At 47.5% G+C, this 15,770-nt stretch overlaps 1 protein-coding gene across 2 annotated transcripts; it reads left to right on the top strand.

Annotated features, from left to right (window-relative positions):
- Window positions 1-851: 851 nt before the first annotated feature.
- LOC129693421 (adhesion G protein-coupled receptor E2-like) lies at window positions 852-15,538 on the top strand. Of its 2 annotated transcripts, XM_055630249.1 has the most exons (4): window positions 852-1,766; window positions 3,393-3,561; window positions 11,310-11,396; window positions 12,876-15,538. In XM_055630249.1, exons 1-4 carry the CDS (start codon window positions 1,627-1,629, stop codon window positions 12,891-12,893), a joined length of 414 nt encoding a protein of 137 aa, XP_055486224.1. In that variant the 5' UTR covers window positions 852-1,626; the 3' UTR covers window positions 12,894-15,538. The 2 variants fall into 2 exon arrangements, with proteins under 2 accessions (XP_055486224.1, XP_055486223.1); XM_055630248.1 differs by having other exon boundaries at window positions 852-3,561.
- Window positions 15,539-15,770: the final 232 nt, after the last annotated feature.

Here is a 15,770-nt window from a genome sequence, read left to right as displayed (position 1 = left end):
GTTTTGTCATTTTTTTTGGATTTTAGGAGGAAGTGCACCTCTGTTTCAACCTCCTCAATAAGATTTCCCCTCATCCTCCTACACTCTATGGAACAGAGACCCAGCTTACTCAACCTCTCCCAATCGTTCACACCCTTTAGTCCTGGCACCATCCTCGTAAATCTTTTCTGAACTCTTTCAAGCTTGACAATTGTTCACCAGAATGCTGCCTGCATTAGAGGGGATTAGCTACAAGGAGAGGTTGGATGGACTTGGATGGTTATCCCTGGAATGCCAGAGATTGAGGGGAGAACTGATAGAAGTATATGAAATTATGAGAGACATAGATAGGATAGTCAGTCAGAATCTTTTCCCAAGGTGGAAATGTCAAAGACTAGAGGACATAGCTTAAGGTGTAAGGGGCTAAATTTAAAGGAGACTAGACTAGGATCCCATGCTCGCACGGGAGGGCTGGACCCCTAACGCAATATTCCACCTCTCCACCAATTCCAATATTGGAGGCCAGTAGGGGGGGGGGGGGGGGGGGGGGTTTCCAGAGGGCTGATATCGAACTTGTTGGCCGAATGCATTCTTGGGCTGGCAGCTTGGTCACTCAGGCCTGGTGGGCTGGCAGCTCAGTCACTCAGGCCTGGTGAGCTGGCAGCTCAGTCACCCAGGCCTGGTGGGCTGGCAGCTCAGTCACTCAGGCCTGGTGGGCTGGCAGCTCAGTCACTCAGGGCTGGTGGGTTGGAAGCTCAGAAACTGCCAGAAATTCTGCCCAACACAGGTGAGAGACTGTGAGAGAGAAAGGTAGATAATCAATTTTAGATATTTTTCATATTTTTCTGTGGATCACAACAATGAAGGAGGAAAGTCTATCCTGGCCTGGATCTCACAGAGAGCCAATGAAGGGAGGGAGAAATATACTGGGATGAGGTTTAATACTTGCAGGGGGTAATACTTGCTGATGGGCCAAACAACTCATTTCAATTCCATTTCCATTGCAGTTTCAAGCACAGGGCAGGCCAAATAACTAATTTCATTTTCATTTAATTTCCATTTTCATTTCCATTGCAGTTTCAAGCACAGGGCAGGCCAAACAGCTCATTGCATTTCCATTGCAGTTTCAAGCACAGGGCAGGCAAAAAGCTTTTGGCATTTTAATTAAGGGCTGTCAAAACATTTATTGCAAGTACATTGCACTCGCAGTTCAGTTGATTCACTGCTTAGAATCACAATCGTGGCCACTCCCTCGCAATCTTCCAGTGACTGACTCCCGTCCAGCCATCACGATATAGGGTACCGTTTTTTATAAAATCAATAAACAGCGCAGACAGCAAGTGGTCAAGATGAGACTTTTAGTTGTAGAGATGAGTGGGTTTTTATTTTGCACGGAGAGTGGTGGGTGCCTGGTACGCACTTCCATGGGTTATGGTGGAGGCAGATAAGGTAGTGATGTTTAAGAGTGGTTTTAGATAGGCACATGGATATTTGGGATACGAGGAGAAGGTTGCTGGGGAGAGGTGAGGGCCGGCAGAGCCTCGGACAGAGGGAGAGAGGGTCACGGGTAGTGCTGTGGAGCAGTGGGAAGAGAGTGTGAGTGGCAGTGGGAGAGAAGGGAAGGCACCGAAGGGAATTGCGTGTGGGATGTGGCGGATGCCGACCTCAGGAGACTCTGTTTCTCTCCCTCTCCAGGTCAACACTGTGCTGCTAGTTTGGACGCTCTGCGTACTGAGGAAACATTTTGCCTCACGCAACAAGGAAGTGTCGAAGCTCAAAGAAACCAGGTACGTGGAGCAGAGAACATAGAACAGTACAGCACAGCAACAGGCCCTTCAGCCCACCATGTCTGTGCTGACCACTATCAACGTTGCAACTCATCCCATCCGCCTGCAAGTGGGCCATATCTCTCCATCCTCAACCTGTTCAAGAGCCTGTCTGAATGTCTCTTAAATATAACCATGGTATCTGCTTCCACCTCCTGTCCTGGCAGCGCAGTCCAGGCACCCATCACTATATAAAACCAACTTGCCTCTCATATCTCCTTTAAACTTTCCCCCTTACACTTCAAACCTATGCCCTCTAGCATTTGACCTTCTCCCCCATTGAGAATAAAATTCTACCCACCTTACTTGTAGGAAAGAACTGCAGATGCTGGTTTAAATTGAAGATAGACACAAAATGCCTGAGTAACTCAGCGGGACAGGCAGCATCTGTGGAGAGAAGAAATGTGTGACGTCACCCATTCCTTCTCTCCAGAGATGCTGCCTGTCCAGCTGAGCTACTCCAGCATTTTCTGTCTATCTATCCACCTTATCTTTGCCTCTCATCATTTTACGTTTTTCTAAAATCTGAGGCTCATCCCTCAGCCTCAGTCATTCAGGGGAACACAATCCAAGTTTGTCCAACCTCACCTTATTTCTAAATCTCTCTGATCCAGCCAGCATCCTGATGAACCTCTCAAATCTCCTTTAACTTTCACCCTCTGTACGTGAAGTCATGCCCTTTGATATGTGACATTTCCACCCTGAGAAAGTATACATCTTCCTTATTGATGCCCCTCATAAATGTATATATTTCTCATCAGGTCACCCCTTAGCCTCTGACATTCTGGAGAAGGCATTCCAAGTTGTTCCAAACTCTCCTTATAGCTCAAACTCTTTAATCCTGGCAGCGTTCTGATGAATCTATTCTGCCCCTTCTCCAAGTTCCACCACAACCTTCCTCTGGTGACCAGAAATGCAGGTACTGGTCCAAATGTGATCCCTGGTGACTGTGGGCTGAGGGACGGCAGGGTCCCAGGGTGGGTCTGGCCATGGTGCTGATCTCTGATCATGGTGACAATGGAAGTGGGGAGGGAAGCTGGATTAGTTTACAGATACAGCTTGGAACCAGGCCCTTTGGCCCACCGACTCCATGCTGACCATTGATCACCCGTTCACACTAGTTCTATGTCATCCCACTTTCTCATCACTCCCTGCACACTTTGGGCAATCTGCAATTAACCTATAAACCCACATGTCTTTGGGGTGTGGGAGGATACTGGAGCACCCAGAGGAAACCCACGTGGTCGCAGGGAGAACGTTCAAACCCCACACAGGCAGCACCCAAGATCAGGATCAAACCCGAGTTTCTGGCGCTGGGAGGCAGCAGCTCTACCCGCTGCACCACTGTGCCCCCCCTTAAGTCAGGATCGATTTCTTCATGATGACTTTCCCCATTGACCTGCACAGGAACAGGCCCTTTGACCCACAATATCTGCGCCAATCAGGTGATTATATGAAAGATGCACTGATTTTACAACTTGGTGTTGGGTGTTCAGAATGCCCCAAGAGTGTGAAAGTTCCCACATGGAAGGAGTTTCTTCATGACAATGTTCCCATTGACCTGCTCTCTTCCCTCCTTGTGCACAGAACCCTGACCCTCAAGGCTGCCGCACGGATGCTTGTTTTGGGAAGCACCTGGATTTTGGGAATATTCCAGGTGGATGAGAGTACCATGGTGTTGTCCCACTTGTTCACCGTCATCAACAGTCTGCAGGGGCTGTTTGTTTTCCTCATTTACTGCGTCTTCAACCGCCAGGTGAGGAGAACCTCTGCAGAGAAACCTTCCCTCCTCTGATGCTGCTCTTTGCACTTTGACACGGCTGTGGTCAATGTTCATGCTGTCTTTCAATGACCCACGGACTGGGAGCAAGAATCACCCACCTGCTCCTTCACATTCCCTCCGCCATTTAATAAGACCAGGCTGATCTGATTGTGATCTCCCACCTTCGTTCCCCTTCGATCCCCTCGATCACCCTTCACCCCATCCTGGTCCAGAAGCTCTCCATCTATCTGGGATGGTTTTCCAAGAGCCTGCTCCCATTGCCTTTTGAAGCAGATTGGTAGTGTTTTGGATGGTGAGGAGGGTAGTCTCGGGCTATGGACAGATATTGATCAGCTGCTGAGGTGGGCAGACCAAAGGCAGATAGAATTTAATCTACGATAAGTGTGATGTGTTTTGGGAGAGGATGTTACCAGGACTTGGGGTGTCTGTGCTATAGGGAGAGGTTGAGGAGACTAGGTCTATATTCCTTGGAGAGTAGGAGGATGGGGGGCGATCTGATAGGGGTGTACAAAATCATGTGAGAAGTTGATTGGGGAGATGCACAGAGTTTCTTGACCAGAGTAGGGGAATCAAGAGCCAGACCATATAGGTTTAAGGCGAAGGGGGAATGATTTAATGAAAATCTGAGAGGTAACATTTTCACACAAAGGGGGTGGGGGTATGGACAAGATGCCAGAGGAAGTAGTTGAGGCAGGAACTATTGCAGGGTTTAAGAACGAAGTAGGCCGGTACATGGATAGGACATTAGAGGAATATGGGCCAAACGCAGGCAGGTGGGGCCAGTTGAGCCGAAGGGCCTGTGTCCACACTGTATGACATAGGAACATAGAAACATAGAAAATAGGCGCAGGAGTAGGCCATTCGGCCCTTCGAGCCAGCACCGCGATTCAATATGATCATGGCTGATCATCCAACTCAGTATCCTGTTCCTGCCTTCTCTCCATACCCCCTGATCCCATTAGCCACAAGGGCCACATCTAACTCCCTCTTAAATATAGCCAATGAACTGGCCTCAACTACCTTCTGTGGCAGAGAATTCCAGAGATTCACCACTCTGTGTGAAAAATGTTTTCCTCATCTCGGTCCTAAAAGATTTCCCCCTTATCCTTCAACTATGACCCCTTGTTGTGGACTTCCCCAACATCGGGAACAATCTTCCTGCATCTAGCCTGTCTAACCCCTTAAGAATTTTGCAAGTTTCTATAAGATCCCCCCTCAATCTTCTAAATTCTAGTGAGTACAAGCCAAGTCTATCCAGTCTTTCTTCATATGAAAGTCCTGACATCCCAGGAATCAGTCTGATGAACCTTCTCTGTACTCCCTCTATGGCAAGAATGTCTTTCCTCAGATTAGGGGACCAAAACTGTACGCAATACTCCAGGTGTGGTCTCACCAAGACCCTGTACAACTGCAGTAGCACCTCCCTGCTCCTATACTCAAATCCTTTTGCTATGAATGCTACCATACCATTCGCCATCTTCACTGCCTGCTGCACCTGCATGCCTACTTTTATTGACAAGTGTACCATAAGACCCAGGTCTCGTTGCATCTCCCTCTTTCCTAATCGGCCACCATTCAGATAATAGTCTACTTTCCTGTTTTTGACACCAAAGTGGATAACCTCACATTTATCCACATTAAACTGCATCTGCCATGCATTTGCCCACTCACCCAGCCTATCCAAGTCACCTTGCAGCCTCCTAGCATCCTCCACACAGCTAACGCTGCCCCCCAGCTTCGTGTCATCTGCAAACTTGGATATGTTGCATTCAATTCCCTTGTCGAAATCATTAATATATATTGTAAATATCTGGGGTTCCAGCACTGAGCCTTGCGGTACCCCACTAGTCACTGCCTGCCATTGTGAAAAGGACCCGTTTACTCCTACTCTTTGCTTCCTGTCTGCCAGCCAGTTCTCTATCCACATCAATACTGAAACCCCAATACCGTGTGCTTTATGTTTGTATACTAATCTCTTATGTGGGACCTTGGCGAAAGCCTTCTGAAAATCCAGATACACCACATCCACTGGTTCTCCCTTATCCACTTTACTAGTTACATCCTCGAAAAAGTCTATAAGTTTCATCAGACATGATTTACCTTTCATAAATCCATGCTGAGTTTGTCCAATGATTTCACCACTTTCCAAATGTGCTGCTATCCCATCTTTAGTAACTGATTTTAGCAGTTTCCCCACTACCGACGTTAGACTAACTGGTCTGTAATTCACCATTTTCTCTCTCCCACCCTTTTTAAAAAGTGGAGTTACATTGGCTACCCTCCAATCCACAGGAACTACTCCAGAATCTAAAGAGTTTTGAAAAATTATTACTAATGCTTCCACTATTTCTGGGGCTACTTTCTTACGTACTCTGGGATGTAGCCTATCTGGCCCTGGGGATTTATCGGCCTTTAATCCATTCAATTTACCTAACACCACTTCCCGGCTAAACTGGATTTCACTCAGTTCCTCCGTGTCATTTGACCCCCAGTCCCCTGTTATTTCCGGCAGATTAGAAACATAGAAACATAGAAATTAGGTGCAGGAGTAGGCCATTCGGCCCTTCGAGCCTGCACCGCCATTCAATATGATCATGGCTGATCATCCAACTCAGTATCCCGTATCTGCCTTCTCTCCATACCCCCTGATCCCCTTAGCCACAAGGGCCACATCTAACTCCCTCTTAAATATAGCCAATGAACTGGCCTCAACTACCCTCTGTGGCAGAGAGTTCCAGAGATTCACCACTCTCTGCGTGAAAAAAAGTTCTTCTCATCTCGGTTTTAAAAGATTTCCCCCTTATCCTTAAGTTGTGACCCCTTGTCCTGGACTTCCCCAACATCAGGAGCAATCTTCCTGCATCTAGCCTTTCCAACCCCTTAAGTATTTTGTAAGTTTCTATAAGATCCCCTCTCAATCTCCTAAATTCTAGAGAGTATAAACCAAGACAATCCAGTCTTTCTTCATAACACAGTCCTGACATCCCAGGAATCAGTCTGGTGAACCGTCTCTGCACTCCCTCTATGGCAATAATGTCCTTCCTCAGATTTGGAGACCAAAACTGTACGCAATACTCCAGGTGTGGTCTCACCAAGACCCTGTACAACTGCAGTAGAACCTCTCTGCTCCTATACTCAAATCCTTTTGCAATGAAAGCTAACATACCATTCGCTTTCTTTACTGCCTGCTGCACCTGCATGCCTACCTTCAATGACTGGTGTACAATGACACCCAGGTCTCGCTGCATCTCCCCCTTTCCCAATCGGCCATCATTTAGATAATAGTCTGCTTTCCTGTTTTTGCCACCAAAATGGATAACCTCACATTTATCCACATGGTATAATCCAGATTATTTATGTCTTCCTTAGTGAAGACAGAACCAAAGTAGTTATTCAATTGGTCTGACATGTCCTTGTTCCCCATGATCAGTTCACCTGTTTCTGACTGCAAGGGACCTACATTTGTTTTAACTAATCTTTTTCTCTTCACATATCTATAAAAGCTTTCGCAGTCAGTTTTTATGTTCCCTGCCAGTTTTCTTTCATAATCTATTTTCCCTTTCCTAATTAAGCCCTTTGTCCTCCTCAGCTGGACTCTGAATTTCTCCCAGTCCTCTGGTAGGCTGCTTTTTCTGGCTAATTTGTACGTTTCATCTTTTGTTTTGATACAATCCCGGATTTCCCTTGTTACCCACGGATGCACTACCTTCCCTGATTTATTTTTTTGCCAAACTGGGATAAACACTTGTTGTAGCTCATCCATGCAGTCCTTACATGCCTTCCATTGCATATCCACCATCAACCCATTAAGAATTAATTGTCAGTCTATCTTGGCCAATTCATGTTTCATACACTCAAAGTTACCTTTCTTTAAGTTCAGGACCGTTGTTTCTGAATTAACACTCTCCATCCTAATGAAGAATTCAACAATATTATGGTCAATCTAGCCCAAGGGGCCACGCACAACAAGACTGCTAAATAACCCTTCCTCATTATCAATACCCAGTCTAGAATAGCCTGCTCTCTCGTTGATTCCCCTACATGTTGGTTTAGAAAACTATCCCGCATACATTCCAAGAAATCAACTTCCTCAGCCTTGCCAATTTGATTCACCCAATCTATATAACCATATAATAACCATATAACAATTACAGCACGGAAACAGGCATCTTGACCCTTCTAGTCCGTGCCAAACACATAATCTCCCCAGGTCCCATATACCTGCGCTCAGACCATAACCCTCCATTCCCTTCCCATCCATATAACTATCCAATTTATTTTTAAATGATAAAAACGAACCTGCCTCCACCACTTTCACTGGAAGCTCATTCCACACAGCTACCACTCTCTGAGTAAAGAAGTTCCCCCTCATGTTACCCCTAAACATCAGTCCCTTAATTCTAATGTCTTGTCCCCTTGTTTGAATCTTCCCTACTCTCAGTGGGAAAAGCTTTTCCACGTTAACTCTGTCTATCCCTCTCATCATTTTAAAAACTTCTATCAAGTCCTCCCTTAACCTTCTGCGCTCCAAAGAATAAAGCCCTAACTTGTTCAACCTTTCTCTGTAACTTAGTTGCTGAAACCCAGGCAACATTCTAGTAAATCTCCTCTGTACTCTCTCTATTTTGTTGACATCCTTCCTATAATTAGGCGACCAAAATTGTACACCATACTCCAGAATTGGCCTCACCAATGCCTTGCACAATTTTAATATTACATCCAACAACTTCTATACTCTATATGTAGATTGTAGATATGTAGGTATGTAGATTGAAGTCACCTTAACTGTTTTATCTTTGTTGCACGCATTTCTAATTTCCTGTTTGATGCCATCCCCAACTCCACTACTACTGTTAGGTGGCCTGTGCACAACTCCCACTAGCGTTTTCTGCCCCTTAGTGTTTCGCTGCTCTACCCATAGTGATTCCACATCCTCCAAGCTAATGTCCTTCCTTTCTATTGCGTTAATCTCCTCTCTAACCAGCAACGCTACCGCACCTCCTTTTCCTTTCTGTCTGTCCCTCCTGAATATTGAATATCCCTGGAAGTTCAGCTCCCAGCCTCGGTCACCCTGGAGCCATGTCTCCGTGATTCCAACTATATCATAGTCATTAATAGCTATCTGCACATTCAACTCATCCCCTTATTATGAATGCCCCTTGCATTGAGACACAAAGCCTTCAGGCTTGTTTTTACAACACTCTTACCCCTTATTCAATTATGTTGAAAAGTGGCCCTTTTTGATTTTTGCCCTGGATTTGTCTGCCTGCCACTTTTACTTTTCACCTTGCTACCTATTGCTTCTACCCTCATTTTACACCCATCTGTCTCTACGCTCACACATTTAAGAAACCCTTTCCCTTTAACTCCATCCTCAACTATCCCATTTGCCACCCCACCCCCCTTATTCAGTTTAAAACCACCCGTGTAGCAGTAGCAAACCTCCCTGCCAGAATGCTGATCCCCCACCTGTTAAGATGCAATCTGTCCCTTTTGTACAGTTCCCGCTTACTCCAAAACAGATCCCAGTGTTCTAAGAATCTAAATCCCTGCCCCGTGCACCAGTTCCCCAGCCCCACATTCAGGTCCTGTATCTCCCTGTTCCTGCTGGCGCCAACACGAGGAACTGGAAGCAAACCAGAGATAACAACCCTGGAGGTCCTGCTTTTCAGCATTTTTCCGAGCTCTCTAAAGTCGCGCTGCAGAGTATTCAGCCCCTTCTTTCCGATATCGTTTGTGCCGACATGCACTACCATTCCGGCTGTTCACCTTCGCCCTTGAGGATTTTCTGCACTCTGTCCGTGACATCCTGAATCCTGGCACCAGGAAGGCTGCACATCATCCTCGAATCCCGTCTGTTGCCGCAGAAACCCCTGTCCATACCTCTCACAATGGAGTTTCCCACTACAATGGTGTTGCCTGTCTTTGGCCTTTTTGGTTTTGGCTCAACAGCCCGCATCGCAAGCCAGTCCGCCGCTCAGTGTAAAAACGTCTTCTGTCCCGACAGCTTCTAAGTGGGTGAACCTGTTCACAAGAAGTACAACCCCCAGGGACATTTGCATTCCATGCTTCCCTCCCTTTCTCCCACCTTCTCTCTTCCAGTGGCTTTGGTGTAACAATCTTACTGTAGGACTTGTCTAGGAACGACTTCGTTTCTCGGACAAACCTGAGGTCATCCACTTGCTTCTCCAGTTCCCCAACACAGTCCTTCAGGAGCTCTACCTGGACGCACTTGTCACATTTGTAGCAGCCAGAGGCACCAGCAGTGTCCTTGACCTCCCACATACTGCAAGCATCGCACTGAATCAGCTTGCCTGACATCTCCTTCTTTCATCTCTCCCTCTGCAGTGTTTTGCGTAGCCTCCTAGCCGAAGACTCTCGAGCCAATGACTCACACTTTACTCACAGGGCACTTCCTTCACAAGGCCACCCCCTCACTGCTGCTCCCTAAGAGCAGTCTTGCTTATATTGACTGATAAATTGCCTAATTTACCAATTTACAAACCAACTTCCTCAGTTTTCAACTGTTTTCCCCACTTTGACTCACTTCTCTCCTCCCACTTGGGCTAGAGCCAATCAGTGTTTTCTCGTGCTTATCTTCTCCTGCTGTTGCTTCCAAATCCACAGCAGCTCTGAGTAAAGTCTGCCTGTGCCTTGCCTCTCCTTTTCAACTGTTTTCATCCCTCTGACTCGCTTCTCTCCTCCCACTTGGGCTAGAGCCTATCAGTGTTTTCTCTTGCTTAGCTTCTCCTGCTGTTGCTTCCAAATCTACAGCAGCTCTGAGTACAAATGACTCTTGATGACAGGATACACATGAAAGATGGGGTATTCAGGGACAGAGTGATCTTGATGTACAAGTCCTTATTCCACTGAGGGCCACAGCACAGATGGTAAAGATGGCTACAGGTTGCCATCTTCATTGGCTGAGACAAAGAATATAAGAGCAAGGGTGGTATGGGGCAGCTTTATGAAGCATTCATGAGGCCACATCTGGAACTTTGTCTCCAGTTGTGGTCACCTCAGTCTAGAAATGACATGGTTGTTCTGGAGATGGAGCTGAGGAGATTCACCAGCACGTTGCCCAGAGTGGAGAGTTTCAGTTATGGACCGAGACTGGGTTTGCGTCTTGGGGCGTAGAGGGCTGTGGGGGGACTGAGGGGGGACTGGGAGAGGTGTACAAAATGATCAGGGGCAAGGATAGTATTAAATCTCCCTCACAGCAGAGATGTCCATTATCAGAGGCAGAGATGTAAAGGTATGGTTTAGAATGGATATAAGGAAGAATGTTTTCACTCAGAGTGGGTTGGAGTTTGGAGCCACTGCCTGAGGGACTGTGCAGACACAGACAAACACTTGAATTGCCAAGGCATAGAAGGCCACAGGCCAAGTGTGGGTAAATGGGATCAGTATTGATAGTTACTTGTTTGTCAGCGCGGAGAGGATGGGCCAAAGGGCCAGTTTCTCTGCTGAACAACTCAGTGACTGAAGAGAGATCCAGAGAATCATGACCCTGTGAGAGAAAATGGTGGACAGGCCAACCCCAATGGAGATGGTAGGAGGAGGAAGCATCTTGGAGACTCGCTCCTGAGTGAGTGATCCCATGAAGATGCTAACAGCAGAAGCCACTGGATAAGTGTGAACTTTCACTTGACTTTGGGACAAAGCATGTTGAATGGTTGGAAGTTTTTTCCATGGGTTGAAATATTCCCATTTTGTTGAAGGTGGTGACTGAATGTCGGAAATGGTTGACCAGAAAGCACAAGAATTTCACCACCGAATCCTCACAGACTGAGATGAACCCGACTGAGGTAAGGAGCTTTATCAAGGAACAAAGAAATCCTCAGCAGGTCAGGCAGCATATGTGGGGAGAGAAACCAAGTGAATGACTCCGGTCGATGATCTCATATCAAGGTAATCAAGAATCGGACAATCTTCAGCTTAAAAATATGCATTAACTTGGCCTCCAAAGCCATCCATGGCAATGAATTCCTCAGATTCACCACCCTCTGACTAAAGAAATTCTTTATCTCCTTTCTAAAGGTATGTCCTTTTATTCTGAGGCTATCAGTGCCATTAAACGCTCATCATATGTTAGCCCAATCATTCCTGGGATCAATCTCGTTAACCTCCTCTGGACCCTCTCCAATGCCAGCACATCCTTCCTCAGATATGGGGCCCAAAACAGATCGCAATACTCCAGATGCGGTCTGACCAGTGGCTTATGAAGCCTTGGCATTACATCCATCCTTATTAGGCCTCAGCATTACATCTCTTTGTCCCATTGTTGATTCCCAGTAGAAGATGACCTATAGTGGCGGTAGGCGGCGCGACTCTCGTCAGCAGCGGCCCCTGCAGCCCGTCTGCGTTTTTATTATTTTTTGTCTATGTTTCTATGTAGTTTTTGTTATTTTTTGTTGGGGTGTGTGTGGGCGGTGGGGGGGGGATGGGGGGGAGGAGGGCGTAGCTTTTAAATCTCTCCCTGCACGGGAGACCCGACCTTTTCTTTGTCGGGTCTCTGTTGTCGTTGGGGCTGCAACGAGGAGCGGCCTCCAACAGGAGAAGACCGGGGACTCTGGTGCCGACGACTCACCTCACCGTAGTGGAGCTGGCCGAGTCCAGAGCGGGTGGAGCGGTGGTGGAGCGCTGCTGCTGCTGCTGCTGCGGCCCGACCTCCGGAGATTCGGAGGCTGCAACTGCGGGTCTGGCGGACGGCGGCACCGGGAACCCGCGGGTGCTTTGACTCTGTCGGAGAGAGAGATAAGTTTTTTTGGCCTTCCATCACAGCGATGTGATGGATGTTTATGTAAATTATGTTGTGTCTTGGATCTATTTGTTTGTAATGTATGGCTGCAGAAACGGCATTTCGTTTGGACCTCAAGGGGTCCAAATGACAATTAAATTGAATCTTGAATCTTGAATAGTGGCCATCTCCAACAAATCCACATTCATCCACTGAGCCCTGACATTCAATCACATTATCATTGTTGAATCCCCCTCCATCACGTCCTAGGGGTCACCATTGGCTGGAAACTCTGGTTGATCAACAAGCAGAGTGAACAGAGGATCCTTAGGTCCATGATAGACACAAAAAGCTGGAGTAATTCAGCGGGACAGGCAGCATATCTGGAGAGAAGGAATAGGTGGTGTTTCGGGTCGAGATCCTTCCTCAGACTGAGAGTCGGGCGAAAGGGAAATGCATCAGGTTTCATGAGGTCCACGAGGTTGGTCTCAACTGTGTGTTGCTAAGAAGGAGACAAGTCATTGCAATCTCATTTTGTTTTATCCAGACTCATAAAACGTCCTAAGCGAAAGGTTCAAGACTCATGGACAAGATTTATCGCAGTGGATTTTCCTCCTTTCATGCTCTCTCAGTCGTTCCCCATCTCTCTCTGCTTTCCACCCCGAAGATTATGGATTGAAGTCACTCTCCAGTGGTGGGAGATTTACGTTTCAGGACTGCTCGCTCCTCCAGAATTATTTGGCTCATCCTGGGCTTGTGAAAAGACAACGTAGAATGTAAGGCGGTGTCTGCACGTGAGCTGATCAGGGAATGTATGGATGAGCATTGGCTTTTGCACATGTGACCACAAATATATTTCTGGACTTCTGCTCATTTTCCAAGTTTTGCCCAACCATCCCGCATTATTCAGCATTATTCCCCCTGAGATACTCGACAGTGCAGACAACACTCGGACATCACTGTGTTTAAGAAGGATGTCTGAAGAAGGGTTTTGGCCCGAAACGTTGCCCATTTCCTTCGCTCCATAGATGCTGCTGCACCCGCTGAGTTTCTCCAGCTTTTTTGTGTACATCACTGTTGGCATCTGATCTGAAGTCAACGTCAGCCCAGATTTGGTCATGACCTTATCCCAAACGTTGCAAACACAAGTATGGATTGGTGCACATGCACGGTCCAGATACACACAGATCATGTACACACGTGTACACCACATACTGACAGATGCAACACACCTGCAAAACAGATCAGGACAGAACAATTCATAGAGTACACACAAAAACAGACATGCGTACACATGCATGTACATATGGCACATACACTCACAGATATGCACATACGCAGACGCACCCACAGACATACACACACAGACATGCGCACATAACACACACCCACAGACCTGCATGCACAGACAAGCACGCACACAGAACCGCACATGCACATATAGAAATAGATACTCGCAGACCCAGGGCCGAGCTTAAGCCGATTGGACCGATTTTTCCCAATTGAGCCCCGTGTTAATTTTTTGTATTTCATACGTAATACAAATCTGCTTTGTTAAATAAAGATTAAAAAAAAACATTCGCCATACGGGTATTTTTACAAAATGAACATGGATAACAACCGCTGCATGGTCATGAAACACAAACAATTTGTTAGCTACTACTGTTAGCACTTATTAACAGATCGTAGTTAACAAGTAGTTATACAATGTGTCATCAATGCATCGATCCACATTCTTCTTGGTGAGCTTCTTGGTGTGCAGCAGGTAGTCATTCAATTTACCTACCGACCCACATTGTGTCTCTCTGTCTTTCGCTCTCCCCCTCTCTCCCTCTTTTTTATTTTTTTTATTTCCAAGACTTTATTCGACACAACAAATGATATAACAGTTCAAGTCATAAACAAAAAAAAAGAAATTACACTATATCAAGTGTCATTATAATACAAAATTACAACCATTGTTCACAATACTCTCAACTCCACGCGGTGACCAGCGCCCACGGAATACCTCCAAAGTCCCCGTGGACACCGCATGTTCCCTCTCCAGGGACACACGTGCACGGACGTAGGTCCGAAAGAGGGGCAGGCAGCCGACTCTTGCCTGATCATCCATCGTCTGCTGCCTGGACCCGTGTATGGCCATCTTGGCCAGGCCCAACAGCAAACCGACAGGTAGGTCCCACCCCCCCCACTCGGCTCTCCCCACACCCTGCCTTGTGTCCAAACACAAGAATCGTAGGACTAAAATGCAACCAGAACTTTAGGAACAACCCCTTCAGATATTGGTACAGGGGCAGTAGCCTCTCATGCTCCATATAAATGTGGAACACGGTCTCTTCCTCACCACAGAAAATACAAGCAGCGGACGAGCCCGTAAACCGACTCAAATGTTTATTACACGCCACCGCTGTGTGCAACACTCTCCACCCCAGGTCCCCAATGTAAAGGGGGACAACTCCCTTGTAGAGGGACTCCAACTGGGGACCTTCCCTGCCTTCAGGTGGTAACACCGCCCGCCATGGTGTGTCAGGTCGGGAAACGAAGGCAAGGAGGTGCAGAATGTGCAGGAACATTTTATACAGTGAGCGTCTCTTCGCGTCACGAAACGGCACGCTAATCATCTCAGAAAGGCGGCTCAGGTTGTGTGGAGCCGGTGCCCGGGAAATATCCCGGGGGCTGGGACTGATGAGCAGATCTGGCGGAGCGGGTAAAAGCTCATTCAGAACCACTCTAGGCGCGCGCCTCTCCTCGACACTCACCATGACTGGGTGAGGACCGGCCACTCCCGCAGCTGCAACATCCCCCTCCCCTCGTGGAGCAACACGCTGGCTGAAAACAACCAGATTCCTCACTCTTAGCACATCCCGGTAGAAAACAGGCAAGCCCCTTAGGGCGGGTCGACTGATGCCCGCCACCGGGAGCCGCGAGACCCCCCATAGACAACGACCCCATCTGGAAAAAATACGTGGCCAAAGTGTGCCATCTGGGGGGGTTCTCTATATACATATACCTCCTCAGAGTCCTGAGGCGGAGAGCCGCCACCTGGGTACGCATGCATACCAAGGACTGGCTGCCCTCTAACAGGAGACTCAGGGCCGCTACGGAAACCCAGTGCTTCCTATTACCCCAAAAGAAGTCCACCAGCTTCTTCTGTAAAGCATTTACAAAAATGGAAGGTGGGACAAGAGCAGCCAGCCGGTACCATAACATGGAGGCCACCAGCTGGTTTATGACCAACACCCTCCCCTGAAAAGAAAGAACTCCAAGCAAGCTGGACCAGCGCCCCAGCCGGGCAACCACTTTCATCTCCAACTCCTGCCGGTTTGCCAGCCAAGCATCGTCAGTGGGACTCAGGTACACCCCCAGATAGAAGAGGTGCGTGGTGCTCCACGCAAACATTGCCATCTCCTCCGGCAGGGAGTCTACCTGCTACTGCCCACTA

This window comes from Leucoraja erinacea, unplaced genomic scaffold, assembly GCF_028641065.1.
Source record: "Leucoraja erinacea ecotype New England unplaced genomic scaffold, Leri_hhj_1 Leri_289S, whole genome shotgun sequence".
NCBI lineage: Eukaryota > Metazoa > Chordata > Chondrichthyes > Rajiformes > Rajidae > Leucoraja > Leucoraja erinaceus.
Note: the sequence above shows the minus strand (reverse complement) of the source record. Positions and strands in the feature narration are given on the sequence as shown.

Coding starts and splice junctions, on each gene's coding strand:
- LOC129693421 (XM_055630248.1), top strand. CDS start 3,184: ATGATGACTTTCCCCATTGACCTGCACAGGAACAGGCCCTTTGACCCA. Junction 3,562..11,309: donor ACTGCGTCTTCAACCGCCAG/GTGAGGAGAACC, acceptor ATTTTGTTGAAG/GTGGTGACTGAATGTCGGAA.